The sequence below is a fragment of the Mustela erminea genome, chromosome 1, assembly GCF_009829155.1.
Source record: "Mustela erminea isolate mMusErm1 chromosome 1, mMusErm1.Pri, whole genome shotgun sequence".
Taxonomy (NCBI): Eukaryota; Metazoa; Chordata; class Mammalia; order Carnivora; family Mustelidae; genus Mustela; species Mustela erminea.
Window position 1 is genome coordinate 72,850,321 of NC_045614.1, and position 14,756 is coordinate 72,865,076.

At 47.9% G+C, this 14,756-nt stretch overlaps 1 protein-coding gene across 1 annotated transcript in view; it reads right to left on the bottom strand.

Moving 5' to 3' along the window:
- GPD1L (glycerol-3-phosphate dehydrogenase 1 like) overlaps positions 1–14,543 on the bottom strand; it is a 62,087-nt gene extending 47,544 nt beyond the window's left edge. Inside the window, exons 1-2 of the mRNA XM_032320654.1 lie at positions 14,271–14,543; positions 649–826 (exon numbers count right to left, since the gene is read on the bottom strand). Of these exons, the coding sequence (XP_032176545.1) occupies positions 649–826; positions 14,271–14,317 (225 nt within the window). The 5' untranslated portion in view covers positions 14,318–14,543. The remainder of the gene's footprint in view (positions 1–648; positions 827–14,270) is intronic.
- Between the last annotated feature and the right edge of the window lie 213 nt (positions 14,544–14,756).

Consider the following 14,756-nt stretch of genomic DNA (forward strand, 5'->3'; position numbering starts at 1 on the left):
TAGGATTCCTGTCATAAGAGCAGACTGGGGCACCTGGGTGGCTCAGTCAGTTAAGCATCTGCCTTCAGCACAGGTCATCATTTCTGTGTAATGGGACTGAGCCCCAAGCCTGGCTCCCTGCTCAGCGGGGAGTCTACTTCTTCCTCTGCCCCTCCCCCAGCTCCTACATGCACTGTCTCTCTCAAATGAGTAAAAAAAAATATGTATTTTATATATATATATATATATATATATATATATATATATATATTTTTTTTTTTTTTTTAAAGGAAGAGTAGGGCACACAGAGGAAAGGCACAGGAGTGTGAGGACACAGGAAGAAGACAGCCATCTACAAGAGAGAGCCTCAGAAGAAACCAAACCTGTCGACAACCTCATCTTGGACCTGAAACTTCCAGAACTGTGAGAAAACAAATCTCTGTTGTTTAAGCCACCTGTTCTATCATACTTAGTTATGGCAGCCCTAGCAAAATAATACAAAGCCCATTTTCAGAGTCAGGAAAACCAAAACCAAGCAAACTAGTTGGTAGCAGAGAGGGAAAAAGAAGAGGGAAGTAGCTTTCCCATTTCCCCAAGCCCCATGTGCTAACTCGGTCAAACGTTAACTTTCAGAATTAACCAGAAGTACTTTCCATCCCGAAGTCTTACCACATTTTCTGGCAGCTTGTGTCCAGGGAGATATTTTACATTTTCATGGTCATTATTTATGATGTCTGTCAGTTTTCTCCCATTAACTGTTTCTTCAAAGACCCACATCTTAACGGTGGAGGCAAACTTCTTAAGTTTCTTGACATTATTACCAATTATTTTTGCAACAGCTGAACCCCTACGAAAGAAACAACGGAGAAGAAGAAAAAAATTAAACTCACTTGGGCAGAAGAGAAAAGCATTCGACTCTAATTCAGAAGAAACAAGTGCGGATTCTGATTCAAGCACTGGGCTTATAATTCGGATGGGATGTCGTATCAGCCACAGGCCATTTGCAAGCTTAGTTTTCACCTGGAAAGAACACCCTCCCCCCACCCTGCTGTGATTAGGATTTGGGTACAAGGTCAAAAACACCACCTCTTCAAACTAGTAAGCATCAACCCATCCTGGAAGAAATTACCCCAGGCAGAAAAGAAACCCACCTAAGAGATATAAACAAGAAAGTAATACTTGGCGGGTCCTCTTAAGCCTTCGAGGCAACCAGGCTATATTTTAAATCCATCACAGAGATTAAAATGTAGTTACCATAGGATAAACTGTATTCAGTGAACTACAACAGAGCTGCATTCGTAATGGGAAGACAAGACTCCGAGTTCCAGAAAAGGAGCAGAGCAAGGGTGCCAGGGCACGGTTGTCTGGGTATTTGGTGTGACCCAGCTGTGTGACCCAGCTGGCCTCTAGCCTCCCACAGGCTCTGTTTCTCTCACATCTCTGTTCACCAGACACATTCTGGTAACTAATCAGTGTCCGTAGGCTTTGCTACAGGGGAAGATCATGCACTCCCAACTAGTTAACGCCAGTCCCCTGGATAAGGGCAGCTGGGCTGGGGCCGGGGCCGGGGCCACCATAGTAGACACGCTCCAGGGCCACAGGCCGCTAACTGGGCCTGGGGCGACTCTGAATGAGGAACTGTTTTTTATACAACGGGGAAGCGATTCCTCTTACCTCCTTCACCTCCCTGGGGGGTGGCAAGCTCTGGAGTGCAAACAAGGCACTGCACTGCCTTTGCTCTCCTGGCTCACCGGCGCCGCATCTAGTCCAATACATTAGGCCCAGTGGGTGCGTGGCAAGTATGTGATAACGGGAGATAAATGAGCAAATGGGTGATTGAGTGAAGTTACTGGTGAAACCAGAGAAGAGGCAGAGCCAGACCCTGATGACCTGACATGTATTGTAACGGTGTCTCCCCCCGTTATTTGGGTCATGTCATTTTCTGCACCAGTGAATCCCAAAGGATACACAGCAAGGTTTGATGGGCTTAATGTTTAACAGTTCTAATATTCATCTGAATTTTCTGAACTAGCTCATTTCAACACATGCTACAGGTTTGCCTTTGGTTGCAGATGCTTGGCTTCCCCCGTAAGAAGGCTTTGTAAACAAGAGAAGCAAGTATGTTCTGGTAAGATCCCGGGGGAAGATCTGGTGGTTCTGGCTTATTTTCCTGCTTGATTTACTAGATTTGGATTCCTAGTGCCTAGTGGCTTCCCCCCGCCCCCAACTTTGCTCAGCTCCCCAGAATCACACTTGCTCTCTGTGACCTTGTGTGAGTTGCGCTACTCAATGCCAAGAACACTGTGAGCCTGAGCTGTTACCTCCCTGGGAGTCTGTGAGCAGCTGTTTCCCAGATTACAATTAAGGTGATAGTGATCTTGGGAAGAACAACGGCCTCTCCTTTTTTTTTTCTTTTTCTTAAGGATTTCATGTATTTGAGAGAGAGCACAAACTATAGGGGTGGGGAAGGGAGGAGCAGAAGAGAGAGCAGCAGACTCCTAGCCAAGCATGGAGCCCAATGTGGGGCTCGATCCCAGGACCCAGAGATCTTGACCTGAGCCGAAGGCAGACACTTACCCCACTGAGCCACCCAGGCACCCCTCTTGGCCTCTTTTCTACAATTCTCAGGAGGAGAACTGGAAGAATAGTATGTATTTAGCTACAAACTGTCTTGCCAGCATAGAGTAAGATTTCACGTAAAGCCACAGAGCTTTGATATGTGCTATTCTTGTGAGGGAGGACGGCACCGGAAAGTTCTGGACAGCTGTGCAGAGCAGCCGTTCTCAATGTGTTGATCCCTGGGGCGCTTTAGAAACTACCTACACTGGGGGCGCCTGGGTGGCTCAGTGGGTTAAAGACTCTGCCTTCAGCTCAGGTCGTGACCTCAGGGTCCTGGGATCGAGCCCCGCATCGGGCTCTCTGCTCGTCAGGGAGCCTGCTTCCTCCTCTCTCTCTGCCTGCCTCTCTGCCTACTTGTGATCTGTCAAATTTAAAAAAAAAAAAAAAATCTAAAACAAAACAAACTATCTACACTGGATCCTACTCTGGGGGCACAGGTATCACTGGTCTGCGGGATGGCCTGGGACTCACGTCTCTTAATGCTTCCAAGTAATCTAATTTATAGCCGAAGTTGAGATGCACAAGCTTAATCTATCCATCCATAAGGTGATAAGGGAAGGTGATCAGAACAGAAGAAAGGAGGACGGAATTTAAGGGTTTTTTGTTTTTTTTTAAAGATTTTATTTATTTGAGAGAGAGAGTATGAGCAGGGGGAGAGGGAGAGGGAGAAACAGACTCCCTGCTGAGCAGGGAGGCCAAGGGACCTGGGGCTTGATCCCAAGACCCCATGATCGTGACCTGAGCCAAAGGCAGATGCTTATAACCAACTGGGCTGCCCAGGCACTCTGAGAAGCATGGAATTTAATTCAAGGACAAACCTAGCAAGGACAAAACAAAAAGATTCTAGTGCCTTCGAGGCCTTGTCCTGTTCTTTCTAAATAACTTACATAGTAATCTTTTTGTTTTGGGGGATCAGGACTTTAAACACTATTTTTATAATCTCTTTGACAATCTAGTAAAATCTTCAAGCCGAACCAAATATTTTGGTTGTTGTTCAGTACAATCTTCATGTTGAACCAAACATTTTCCTTACTGCCCGCCTTTTTTCCGAGGTTGTTTATAAAACCTCCGAGAAAGTATAATCCACATCAACGTAACAAAGGCCACAAATGACAAGCCCACAGCTGATAGGACACTGAGTGTTACTGCCACCAAAAATGGGGGAGAGGGCAGGGGCGCCAGGCAGAACTTTCTATTTAAGAAATAAATATTTATTTTCTTGTTTTTATTAACTTTTTTATTTTTGTTTTTAATCAAACATTTTTTTAAAGATTTTATTTATTTATTTGACAGATCACAAGTAGGCAGAGCAGCAGGCAGAGAGAGAGGGGGAAACAGGCTCCCTGCTGAGCAGAGAGCCCGATGTGGGGTTCGATCCCAGGACCATTAAACCACTAAGCCACCCAGGTGCCCCTTTATCAAAGATTTTTATCAACTTGATTTGTAGTTGTTTCACGGGTATACTCCTATCTCCCAGCAAATTATATACATTAAGTAGGTCCAGTGGGTTTTGTATATTAATTATGTTTCCAAAAAAGCTGGGTTTTTTTTTGTTTGCTTTTCCAAAGAAGTCTATAATCCACACCCAAATTCCTTTTTGGCTCTGAAATGGCACCAGCTGTGCTCATGACACATGTTACTACTTTTGACTGACACAAAGGAACAGAATCAGAGCAAACCAAGTGTTCTGGAGGAACCTGAGTGTTTCTGAAGGGCCTGGAGGCTACTGGTGGTAAGTGACAAACCCTGTTTTGTTTTTTGTTTTTGTTTTGTTTTAAAAAGGGCCCTGCTGAGAGCCAGTCCAAAAACACTCACAGATATCAGACTGAGCTTAAAATAAAAGTACTGGCTACAGTCCATGCAGGCGGTTTCTACATGGTCTGGTCATGGTTGGGGCTGGAGTGCCAGGCCCCACTGGTGGAACCCTCCACATTTCAGGGGCTTTTTTGCCACTGCCCAAGCAAATCCTGGCATGGATCTTTCACTGTCAGGGTCAAGGGCATGGACAGCCATTTCCACACCTGGCCCAGCTCATTCATCTACTAAATGACAGGTGGGGCAATGCTCTTTAATGTTCATCTCAGGTCTAGGATCCAGGCCAGTGTTTTCTAAAGTGAGGAATGGGTGCCAGGGGTAACCCCCCCATGGCCAAGTGCCACCCCCCACACACAGCACCGAAGGACACTGACTCATTTGTGCCCTTTTTTTTTTTTTTTAAGATTTTATTTATTTACTTGACAGAGATCACAAGCAGGCAGAGAGGCAGGCAGAGAGAGAGCAGGGAAGCAGGCTCACTGCTGGGCAGAGAGCCCGATGCGGGGCTCGATCCCAGAATCCTGGGATCATGACCTGAGCCGAAGGCAGAGGGTTAACCCACTGAGTCACCCAAGCACCCCTCACTTGTGCCCCTTCAACTCCATGGCCTTCGAGAGAGCGCAGAATGTCTCCTGGGCGTGCTACTATGTCGTTACCATCTCTCCACCATGTGTTCATTTCCCTTCTTCCGGAACGAAGCCTCTAAATGCTTCAGACACTGAGCCTGGGCAGGTAGCAGGATTTGGCAAGACTTCTATTAACACTGTTTTGTTTTCCTTCTCCTGGTGGTTGTTACCTCCAACATATGGTATTGACAGTAGTGACAGAAAGTTTTCTTTTAAAGTCAACTTTTACACAAAGGAGAAAAAGCAAATAATAACGCAGTATGAAGCAGAGCCAAAAGCAGTTAAGGGCAGAGCCTGGAAAACAGAGGTTTTAACTGTGTCCAAACTTATGACCTTCTACATTAAGACATGGAAGATTGACCTCACCCTGACCTTGTGTCACACAACCAGGTAGTAGCTGAACTGGGCGAGGGGCTCAGGGCTGCTCAGGACCAGTCCTGAGTCTTCACAGAGGAGTATAAAATCACACTTCCCACGAAATCATGTAGACTGATTTCCCAACTTCTATAAGCCATCCAAATGAAGCTCAGAAGTTCACACAGATAGGAAGTCCTGCTCCAGGGCCAGCTGTGTACCGGGACTGAAGATCTCCTTTCATCTTTACAGCAGCCCCAAAGAGGTGCTCATTATCCCCTTTAACTTTACCGACGAGAAGTTGAGGCTCAAAGAGTGTCACCCACAAGTCACGCTACCCACCTAGTCACCAGCAGTTCTGACCCAGGTCTGTTTCCAAAGCCCACACTTCCTGCTCCTTTACATTTGCCCTGGTACAGAGTAGCATCACGTGTTGAAAATGCATGCGGAACACCTATCAGGTGTAAACGCTGCTGGGCAGCGGGGATACAGGGAGTAAGGCACACGGGTCCAACACCCTCATAGACCTTGGAGATGGGGAAATGGAGACAGAATGAAGCTGTTCCAGCAAGCTCACAAAGAAAAGTAACCACACCACGGTGACCAAAGTGGCTAATAAGCAGATGACACTAAGGTCAGGGAGAGCTGGAAGCAAGTGCAGCTGGGCTGAACTCTGAACTCCAAGGGCTGAGAGGCCCTCACCTATGGGAGGGACTGCGGAGCCTTCAAGGCCCTGGAGCAAAGGTGCAGAACAGGTGGGGCCAGGAGATTATCTTCTGCTCAAACCTGGAGCCAACATTGCCACGGGGAGGCCGGGAGGGGAGAGGTCAAGGAAGGAAAAGGGAGTGACAGGGAGGGGAGAGGGAAGACAGAGGGAGGGAGGAAGCAGGGTAGAGGAAGGAAGAGAATGGGTGGCAGGGCAGGGTGGGGAAAACAAAGAGAAGAGGGGAGGGCCGTGCCTGCAAGGGGTAGGCCTGTTGGGCTGTCAGGGCCAGGTTTTTGTTGCTGTTTTTACTGAAATATAACTGACATATAACATTGTGTACACAAGTTTAAGATGTACACCCTATTGATTTGATACATTTACATGCCTCAGTATGATTACACACACACATTACTTTCAGTATCTTACCCATGTTAACTAGATGTTTCATGGCTCGCCAACCCTTTGAGGCAGATTTTATTATCACTATCATTTTTTATATATTATATATACTAAGTATATTATAATATCCATCTAATACCCTCATTTTTTTAAGAGGCAGAGAAAGAAAAAGGAGGGGGGCAAAGGGGCAGAGAGGGATAGAGTTGTTTTTTTTTTTTAAGGAGGGAGAGAAAGGAGAGAGAGAGAGAATCTTAAGCAGGCTCCAAGCCCAGCATGGAGCCTGATAGGAGGGAGGCTTGATCTCACTACCCCGAGCTCATCACCTGAGCTGAAATCAAGAGTCAGATGTTGAATCAACTTACCAGGTGCCTCTATTATCTCCATTTTTTACGTGAAGAACCTGAAGCCCAGAGAGCACAGAGGTGGTCGGTGGAAGACAGAGTCACACCCCAGCCTGTATGTCTTCAACACTCTGCTCTCCCTTCATGTGTCCCAGCTGGAGGGACACTCAACTGCTGGAGGTCCTAACCTCCAGCTTGATATACCTCCACACCCCAGCGCCCCCCTTGGCATTTCCATCCAGCCAGCCACAAACCCGATGGAATTCTGGCAGTCCATACTCCTCCTCCACAGAACGTAGAACCTTTCTGGGCCAGAAGGAACCCAAGAGAAGTGACTCCTTCTTTTTATGCAGTAGACAAGTCCCAGTGAGGGAAATCAGCAAGGGTTCAGCCAGATTTTCTACATTCCAAGCCCCAATCTCTTCCAGCGCTCATCCGACTACGGAACCAAGGGAAGAGGATGGTCAATTCTGTTTTAAATAACATCTATTTTTTTACTCAAACAAGAAATACAAGAATGATGAAAAGACAATTATGAATAATCTCACCACCCAGGGAGAACCGCTGTTAGCATTTTGTGTAATTCTTTGCGTTAAAGGGCTTTTAAAGTACAATCAAATGCCAAAGTCTTAGATGCAAATGTGAAAAATGAAGTATTTTAAATACAGATTCCACTCAGTGAATGTTTATTTGATCTTTGGATGGGGAAGCTTCCTCAGCTTAAAATCAAAGGAAGAAACCACAGAGGGGGAAAAGATCAATGTGTACAACTTCACAGAGAAAAGGATGGGGAGAAGTTGAAAAAAGCCTTTCCACCTATCAGAATTCAAAGGGCAGAAGACAAAGCTGGTGACAGAATGTTACATCTAACAAAAAACAGGATGCAAAACTGTACATGCCACATTAACATGCAATTAATAAAAGACATATACCACCTCCCACCCCTTAGGATGGTAACTACAGGGAAAAAACAAACAAAAAGAAAAACCCAAACAAAACTGGAAAATAATGAGTGTCAGTGAGGCTGTGCAGAAACTGGACCCCTTGGGCATTGCTGGAGGGCATAGAACATGGTGCAGCTGTCATGGAAAGCAATACCGTGGCTGGCCAAAAAAACTAAATTTAGAATTACCATAGGATCTGACGATTCCACTTCAGGGTATGGACCCTCAAGAAGGGAAAGCAGGGACTCAGATCAGTCAGAGCAGCATTACAGAAGTCGCCCCTTGTCTTCCTTTTCCGGTTGCCATGTTTTCCCTTATCACTACCCCTCCCCCTCAAATGCCATGTCCCAACCCCTCTGCCAGTCACCTCACTTCACCTCATGATGTGGGCAGCTGATTATCTCACATCATCACAAGAAAGGGGAGTATAGTACAATTAGGTATTTTCAGAGTGATGGAGCGTACTGCCGTAACCTTTAATATAGCATATTGTTACAACTGCTGTTCTTAGTTGTTATTCATCTTTTAGTGTGCTTAATCAAACTTTATCACATGTATGTATATCTAGGAAAAAACACAGTATAAGGTTTCCCATACTATCCGAAATTACAGGCATCCACTGGGCGTTCTGGAATGTATCCCCAGTGGGCAAGGGGGACCATTGTATTCACAACAGACAAAAGGTGGAAGAAACCCAAGTGTCCACTGAAGGATGAATAAACAAAATGTACTATATAAACACAATGAAATATTATTCAGCCTTAAAAGGGAAGGACATTCTGACACAAGCTAGCTACACCGTGGATGAACCTTGAGGACATTATGCAAGTCAAGTGAGCCAGCTACAAGACAAATACCGTGACTCTACTCATAGGAGGTACTTTTATGTGCTCTCTCTTGTTATGGGAATCCAGCCACCAAATGGAGAAGTCCAACTAGCCTGCAGACTAATGAGACACACACACACAGTCCTCTCAGGTCACTCCTCTCAGCCTGGCAGAAGCCTGCCCACTGCCAGACACACAGAAGATGTGGTCTATGGCCAGGAGTCCAGCCAACCCATTACCGGACCTCAGCCCAGGCTAGACCAGTAGAAGACCCTCCCAGCTTTGTTCAGACTGCTCATCCCCAGAATCATGAACGAGTAAGTGACTACTGTTTAAGGCCAGTAAGTTTTGGTATCACTAAGCATGGAGGTGAGGGATGAAGGGAAGAGAAGGGAGACCTGGCTGGTGTGGACCCCCAAAACAACTTTCCACCAGCAACCATTGAGAGACCTAGAGACATTACTTGGCTTGCCACAAAGACGGAGCAGACATGAGACTTCTCTAGCCAATGGGGTGTCTTAGAATAGAGTGGGCTCACCCAGGCAGCACAGAGATTAAGGGGTGGAAGTTGGACTGAGATTTTTCACTTAGATATAAGCTTTTTCTAACAATTAATCTGCTAGATTAATTTTAGGAAGATCAGTTGCCTTAAAAATAGTAAACTGTGATCATCTGCCATGTGTAGAGGAGGGACGGCTGTTCCAGAGGGAAGTGACAATTTTCAAGACATTTCCATGTGATCTTTTTTCTCTCTCTTTTTAAGGTTTTTATGTAATTTCTACGCCCAATATAGGGCTTGAACTCACAAACCAAGATCAAGAGTCACATGTTCCACCAACTGAGCAAGCCAGGCACCCCTCAATGTGATTTTTCTTAAGGGAAATATTGTTATACTAAACTTTTGTTGGGAGGGTAAGACACAGGATATTCAAATATTTCTGTGATGATAAGATTTGTCCGCAGGTCTAAGTATGCTTCTCAATGAAAATGACAAGAATTTATAGAAACAAGGCCCTTGGAGATAGAAGAATCTGGGCTTCCACGCCAAGGATTAACCATGAACCTTGAAATGTTTTCCCTCCAACTCCCTCTTGTCATGCAAATTGGGATGAACAATAGTACTGCCACAGGCATGTTAGGAGGCTTCAGTGAAGTAATGCACATACCTGACACTCAAAAAAAAAAAAAAAAAAAAAAAAGACACCTTTCCCCCCTCCCCCAGGGAAGGAGGACAGGTTAGAGAATGATAATGACAGTGATGAAAGGCTCAAGAACTGGGAGCTGCTGACTCACCCCTACAAAAGCAGCCATGGTTGTTATACAGACCTTCCTCAGCTTATGATGGGGTTACATCCCATATGACCCATCATTAAGTTTCTAATATCCTAAAATGCATTTAGTTCCCCTCACCTCCTGAACACTGTAGCTTAGCCTAGCTTTACTGCAACTTGCCCAGAACACTTACATAAGCCTACAGTCACGCAAAATCATTGGACACAAAGCCTATTTCACATCCAGGTGTTGATGGGCTCAGGTAATTGACTGAATGTTGCACTGAAGTGACCAACACTGGCGGTCCCTGTACCACCTGTTCGCCCCCGTGATCGGTGTCTGACCGGACGCTGCAGCCCCAGCCAGGCATCAGGACAGAGGATCCACTGCATAGCCCCCAGACCAGAAGAGGAGCCTGATTCACAATTCAGATTATGGTTCACACTCTCACCATCATTTTCTGCACCATCATAAAGTCGAAAAGGTGTACATTGAACCACTGTAAAGTTGGGAACCTTCTGTACTGAACAGAGGGCAGAGGTGATGGAAAGAGGCACATGTATCAGGGCTTCTTCTGGGTTTTAGTTGTACAAACTCTCACTCTGGTTCACATGGGACTCTGGATCCTTTCCCAGTTCAGCTCCCACCCAACCCTATCATTCAGTTCTCCCTCCAGCTCCCAAAGCAGTGACACCTGCAGCCACAGAAGGGATTATTTCTGAATCTCTTCCTGACCGCAGAGGAACTCATTTACTGGGGCTCAGGATGCTTCTGAGCACTGCCTGTGGGTATATTGCAAGCAGTACCATGGAAACTGAGGAGCACAAAAGGGTGACAGAGCTAAGTGCCGCAATGCTGCGTTCAGAGCAAAAGCAAAAGATGATGGGAGTCACCCACATCCAGCTCCGGGCATCAGTGTCAAGCAGGCCACAGCTCTCCCTGCCCATCCGTACAGCTGTGGGGTGATGGTGAAAACGCGGGCCAGAGAGAAACAACGCCACCAACTCCTCCAGCTGCCTATCAGTTATACTCTTTCACCTTCTCTCCCTCCTATGTCTCTGCTTCTTGGTCAGACTCCAGCTGGATCCATTTGGTGACTTAATGACCGTGCTGGTCAAGGTTGATCAAATAAATACAACAGCAGTAGCCGATGTCTACTGAGTGCTGGTCACTCTGCACTCTCCCCAACACATGTCATTTCATCCTAACCAAAATCCGAGACAGCAGGTACCAGTATCATAACCAATGATTCTTGAAGGAGCAGTTTGCTCAAGGCCTTTATGAAACAGAGGACCAGGACTGAAACCCAAACAGTGGGATCCCCCAGCCCCTCTTGCACCACCCCGCCTCCAAACGCATTCCGGGGCTTGGACATATGCTCCCTACCACAGGGGTTTGGCTGTACACACAGCCCTGAGGCTTCAGTGCTAGAACTGGATCTTGCCCTGTGTCTGGGTCATTTTCCCAAAGTTTGGGTAACGAAACTTTGTTTCATATCTGGAGGAACTTCGGAAGATTTATTTTTGTTTTTTCTTGTTTTCCTGAGTTCCCAGGGCCATGAAAAGCCAGGCAGGCCAGGAAGCATCTCCCTGCACCCCAAGCATCATGGGACTCGGCAGGATGCATGAGGGCCCCCTCTTGGCCTCTTCTCTGACTTGTCCATAGGAAAGGAAGTGCCAAAGGGCATGACAAGGGCATGACAACTTGACTTTAACCCCCATGTCATTCCAGGCTGAAACTCCTGGCCACGTCAGCTAGATTCATTATCTATACTGCAAATATTAAGCATTTACGTGGGGGAGGGCACTCAAATGAGAGCACAAGGCCACCTTTTTGTTTTGGGTTTAGATGCGACAACACCTTTATTGACACAGCCACGCTCAGCTACTTCAGAGTCTCAAGATTAAACATTGCTTAAGCAAGTTCACATTCCTGATTGAATGAAGGACCAAATCTGGAAGGGCAGGTTCATCTCTAGACAGTATTTCAAAATTAGCAGAAGGCCAATGTCCTGTAAGGACAAATTTGTCCCACCTTCAGGGAGTATGATGTAGCCTCAGTAGTCATTCTGATGCAGGTGGTCTCTGACCCACATTTTAAGCAACACTAAAAGGTAACATCTAACTAACCTTGTGACAGGTATTTCGTTCCACTTTCCTTTTCTTCTGAAGCTATCTTCCATTTCACCTCAGCCCTGAAGGTAAATTCCTTATAGGCAGGGATTCTGTACCATTGTGCCTAGATTGGGGAAATGACTGCTGACCAGAGCTGAACACCCCCCAAGCCCTAGGAAACCTCTCCATGCTCTTTTCATTTCCCAAACTTCTGAAATCTCTCTGGGAAGTTCGTGATCCTCTCTCTAGGACTTGAGTGCAAGCAACAATGTTCCTGTCTGCTCCCATAATTAATGGAGCTGGGCAGACAGCCCAAACCATCAGGATGGCACATTTCTCAATTGCTGGGCTCTAAGGTCATTAGCCAAGCTCTACTCCATTTCCTTGGGCTGGAGTGGACCAAGAAAACCCAGTCAAGTACATCAGAGTGAAGCCGTGGGAAGGCAGCCAAATCCAACTGGGGGGCGGGCAGGAGTTTACTTCACTACTCCTGCTCCTGGCCTAAATCCAGCATGGCAACGCCATGCTCCTTCTGCACCTTGCAAATTAGGAAAAGGCTCTGTCATCTATGGGTCTGTGTCCCCTTACAGAAGAGAAAACTAATGTTAAAAAAAACACGTACTACAGGAGTACTTTTCCAGTCCCATGGCCAAAAGTAATCTCATTCAAGTGACCTTGGGATCAAAATTGGCAAAGCCAACCTTAAGTCCACATGAAGCTTTGCAGCAGAGGTACCAACTTCACTATATGTGTAGAATGTTCTGTGGCTGACCAAGAAGGTAAGTTTACAGAAAAGTACATAATATTCTAGTATTTGCAGGGCAGAGAGGGAAAGCAATATATGTAAGCATTGGAACTCCTTCAGAAAGGCCAGAAGAAACTAATTACTGGTTTTCCTCCAGGAGATACCCCGCGCAGCAAGTGTGAGTGTCAGGTATTTCATTGCTTTATGGAAAGGGGGGGGTATCTTCTGGTTTTTTAATGTGATTACCTAATCGAATTACATTTTTTTTAAGATCAATTTTCAAACATTCATTTTAATTCTTATTTAGCAGTATGCCAGGCCCTAGGGTAGTTGGTTGTTCTTAAGAACTGGATAGAGAGGAGTGGAACAGGTAATGAGGTAAATCATTACCTTGCCTGCTGGGGGTGGGGGTGTGGTACAGGGAGAGGCCAGTGGCCTTGCTCGGATGGAAAAGTGGAGAGCCAGGTAAGATTTAAACAGATGAAGATTTCCTCCAGGAACTTTTTGGGCTACGTCAAAGAGTAAGACAAAGTAAGACAAGTCATTAGGCCCATTCCTAGTGGGGCAGCTCTCCACGAAGCCTGAACTGTGATGAGTGTCCAGCCATCTAACACACAAGCTAAAAGAACACAACTCTGAACTATTCTATACCAATCCTTCGGATGTGCGAAAAAAGTGCACAACAATGGGGAAATGACCGAAAATATCAGAGGCTATTATTATATTCCACTTCCTCCCACCCACCTGGCCCCACTTTCCTCTACACTCACCCAACACACCAGAGTAGCAAAGTTTGATAAAGGGCACTAAAAGGGCTGACATTTACAAAGTGCTCAGAAGAGCGCCTGTCACAAAGCGCTTGTATAAATGTCCGAGTCAAATAAAGCCCAGCGGAGACGCGAAGCCTCGCAACAGCCCTCCAGAGAATTCCCAACGCCCCTGGACTACTCCGTGAGTCGGGCCTGTTGGAACTTGGATTTTCTTATCTACATAATCTTCCTACGATACAGGACTATCAGAGGTGGTGGGCGAAACCCGCACTTGGAAGGACAGCACCGGTCCCGTACACCACCTGGGTGGCAAGAGCCCTTTAGCCCTTCTTTGCTTCGGTTTCCCCAATACCGAAACGACGGCAAAAATGCTCGAGTCTCCACCGATTCCTAGACCCAGGAGATCCGCCCAGAACCGAGAACGCTCTCAGAATGGTGCGCAAAACACCCGGGCGTGGCGAGCAGGTGGCCTCCGTGCGCCCGCCGCGCGGTGAGAGCGCAGACAGGTGCCCGCGGACGCGCAGTACCCTCTCGCCTTGCTGCCCTCCGCGGGCACGCGGGCCCAGGGCCTCCCGGGCCAGTGTCTCGGCGCGGCCTCCCCGGGTGCGCGGTGCCCAGCCCAGCCGCGAGGCCACCCGCCCCGCCTCCCTGCGCGCGGTGCCCGGTGCCCACGCTGCGGAGGGGACGCGCGGCCCTAGCCCGCCCGGGAGAGGGGCTTCCTGGAGGCGGAGCCCGCGCCGCCGGCCCGCCGCCGCTCACCAGTTCCCCGAGCCCACGATGCACACTTTCAGCGGCGCCGCTGCCATGGCCAGGATGGAACGCACCAGCCCGACCCGTGCCTCCCCAGCCGGCAGCCTGCCTGCCTCCGCGCGCACGGCTTTGCCCACAGAGGCTCGCGGGGGCCCCGCCCCTCCCGCCTCTCCGCCAATGGCCGCGACCACCGCCGCCCGGGCGCCCCGGGCCCCAGCTGACAGCCTGGGAGGACCCGCCCCGCCACTCCCGAGAACCACTGCGCACGCCTGAGCCTGGCTGGTCCCCGGGCCCGGCTCCTGCGCCGGCCCGCCCCTGCCTGAGGCATGCCGGGACTTGTAGTCCCCGCCCCCGCCACCCCCGCCGCCGCGCGCTCCTGAATAGCTGCTGCGGCCGCGCCACGTGCACCCGCGGGTGGCTGTGCAGCTGCTCTCTCTTAGCGCCTGCGGCTGCACGGCTGTCCCCGCGGAACAGGCCTGCTCCGGCTCGTCATGT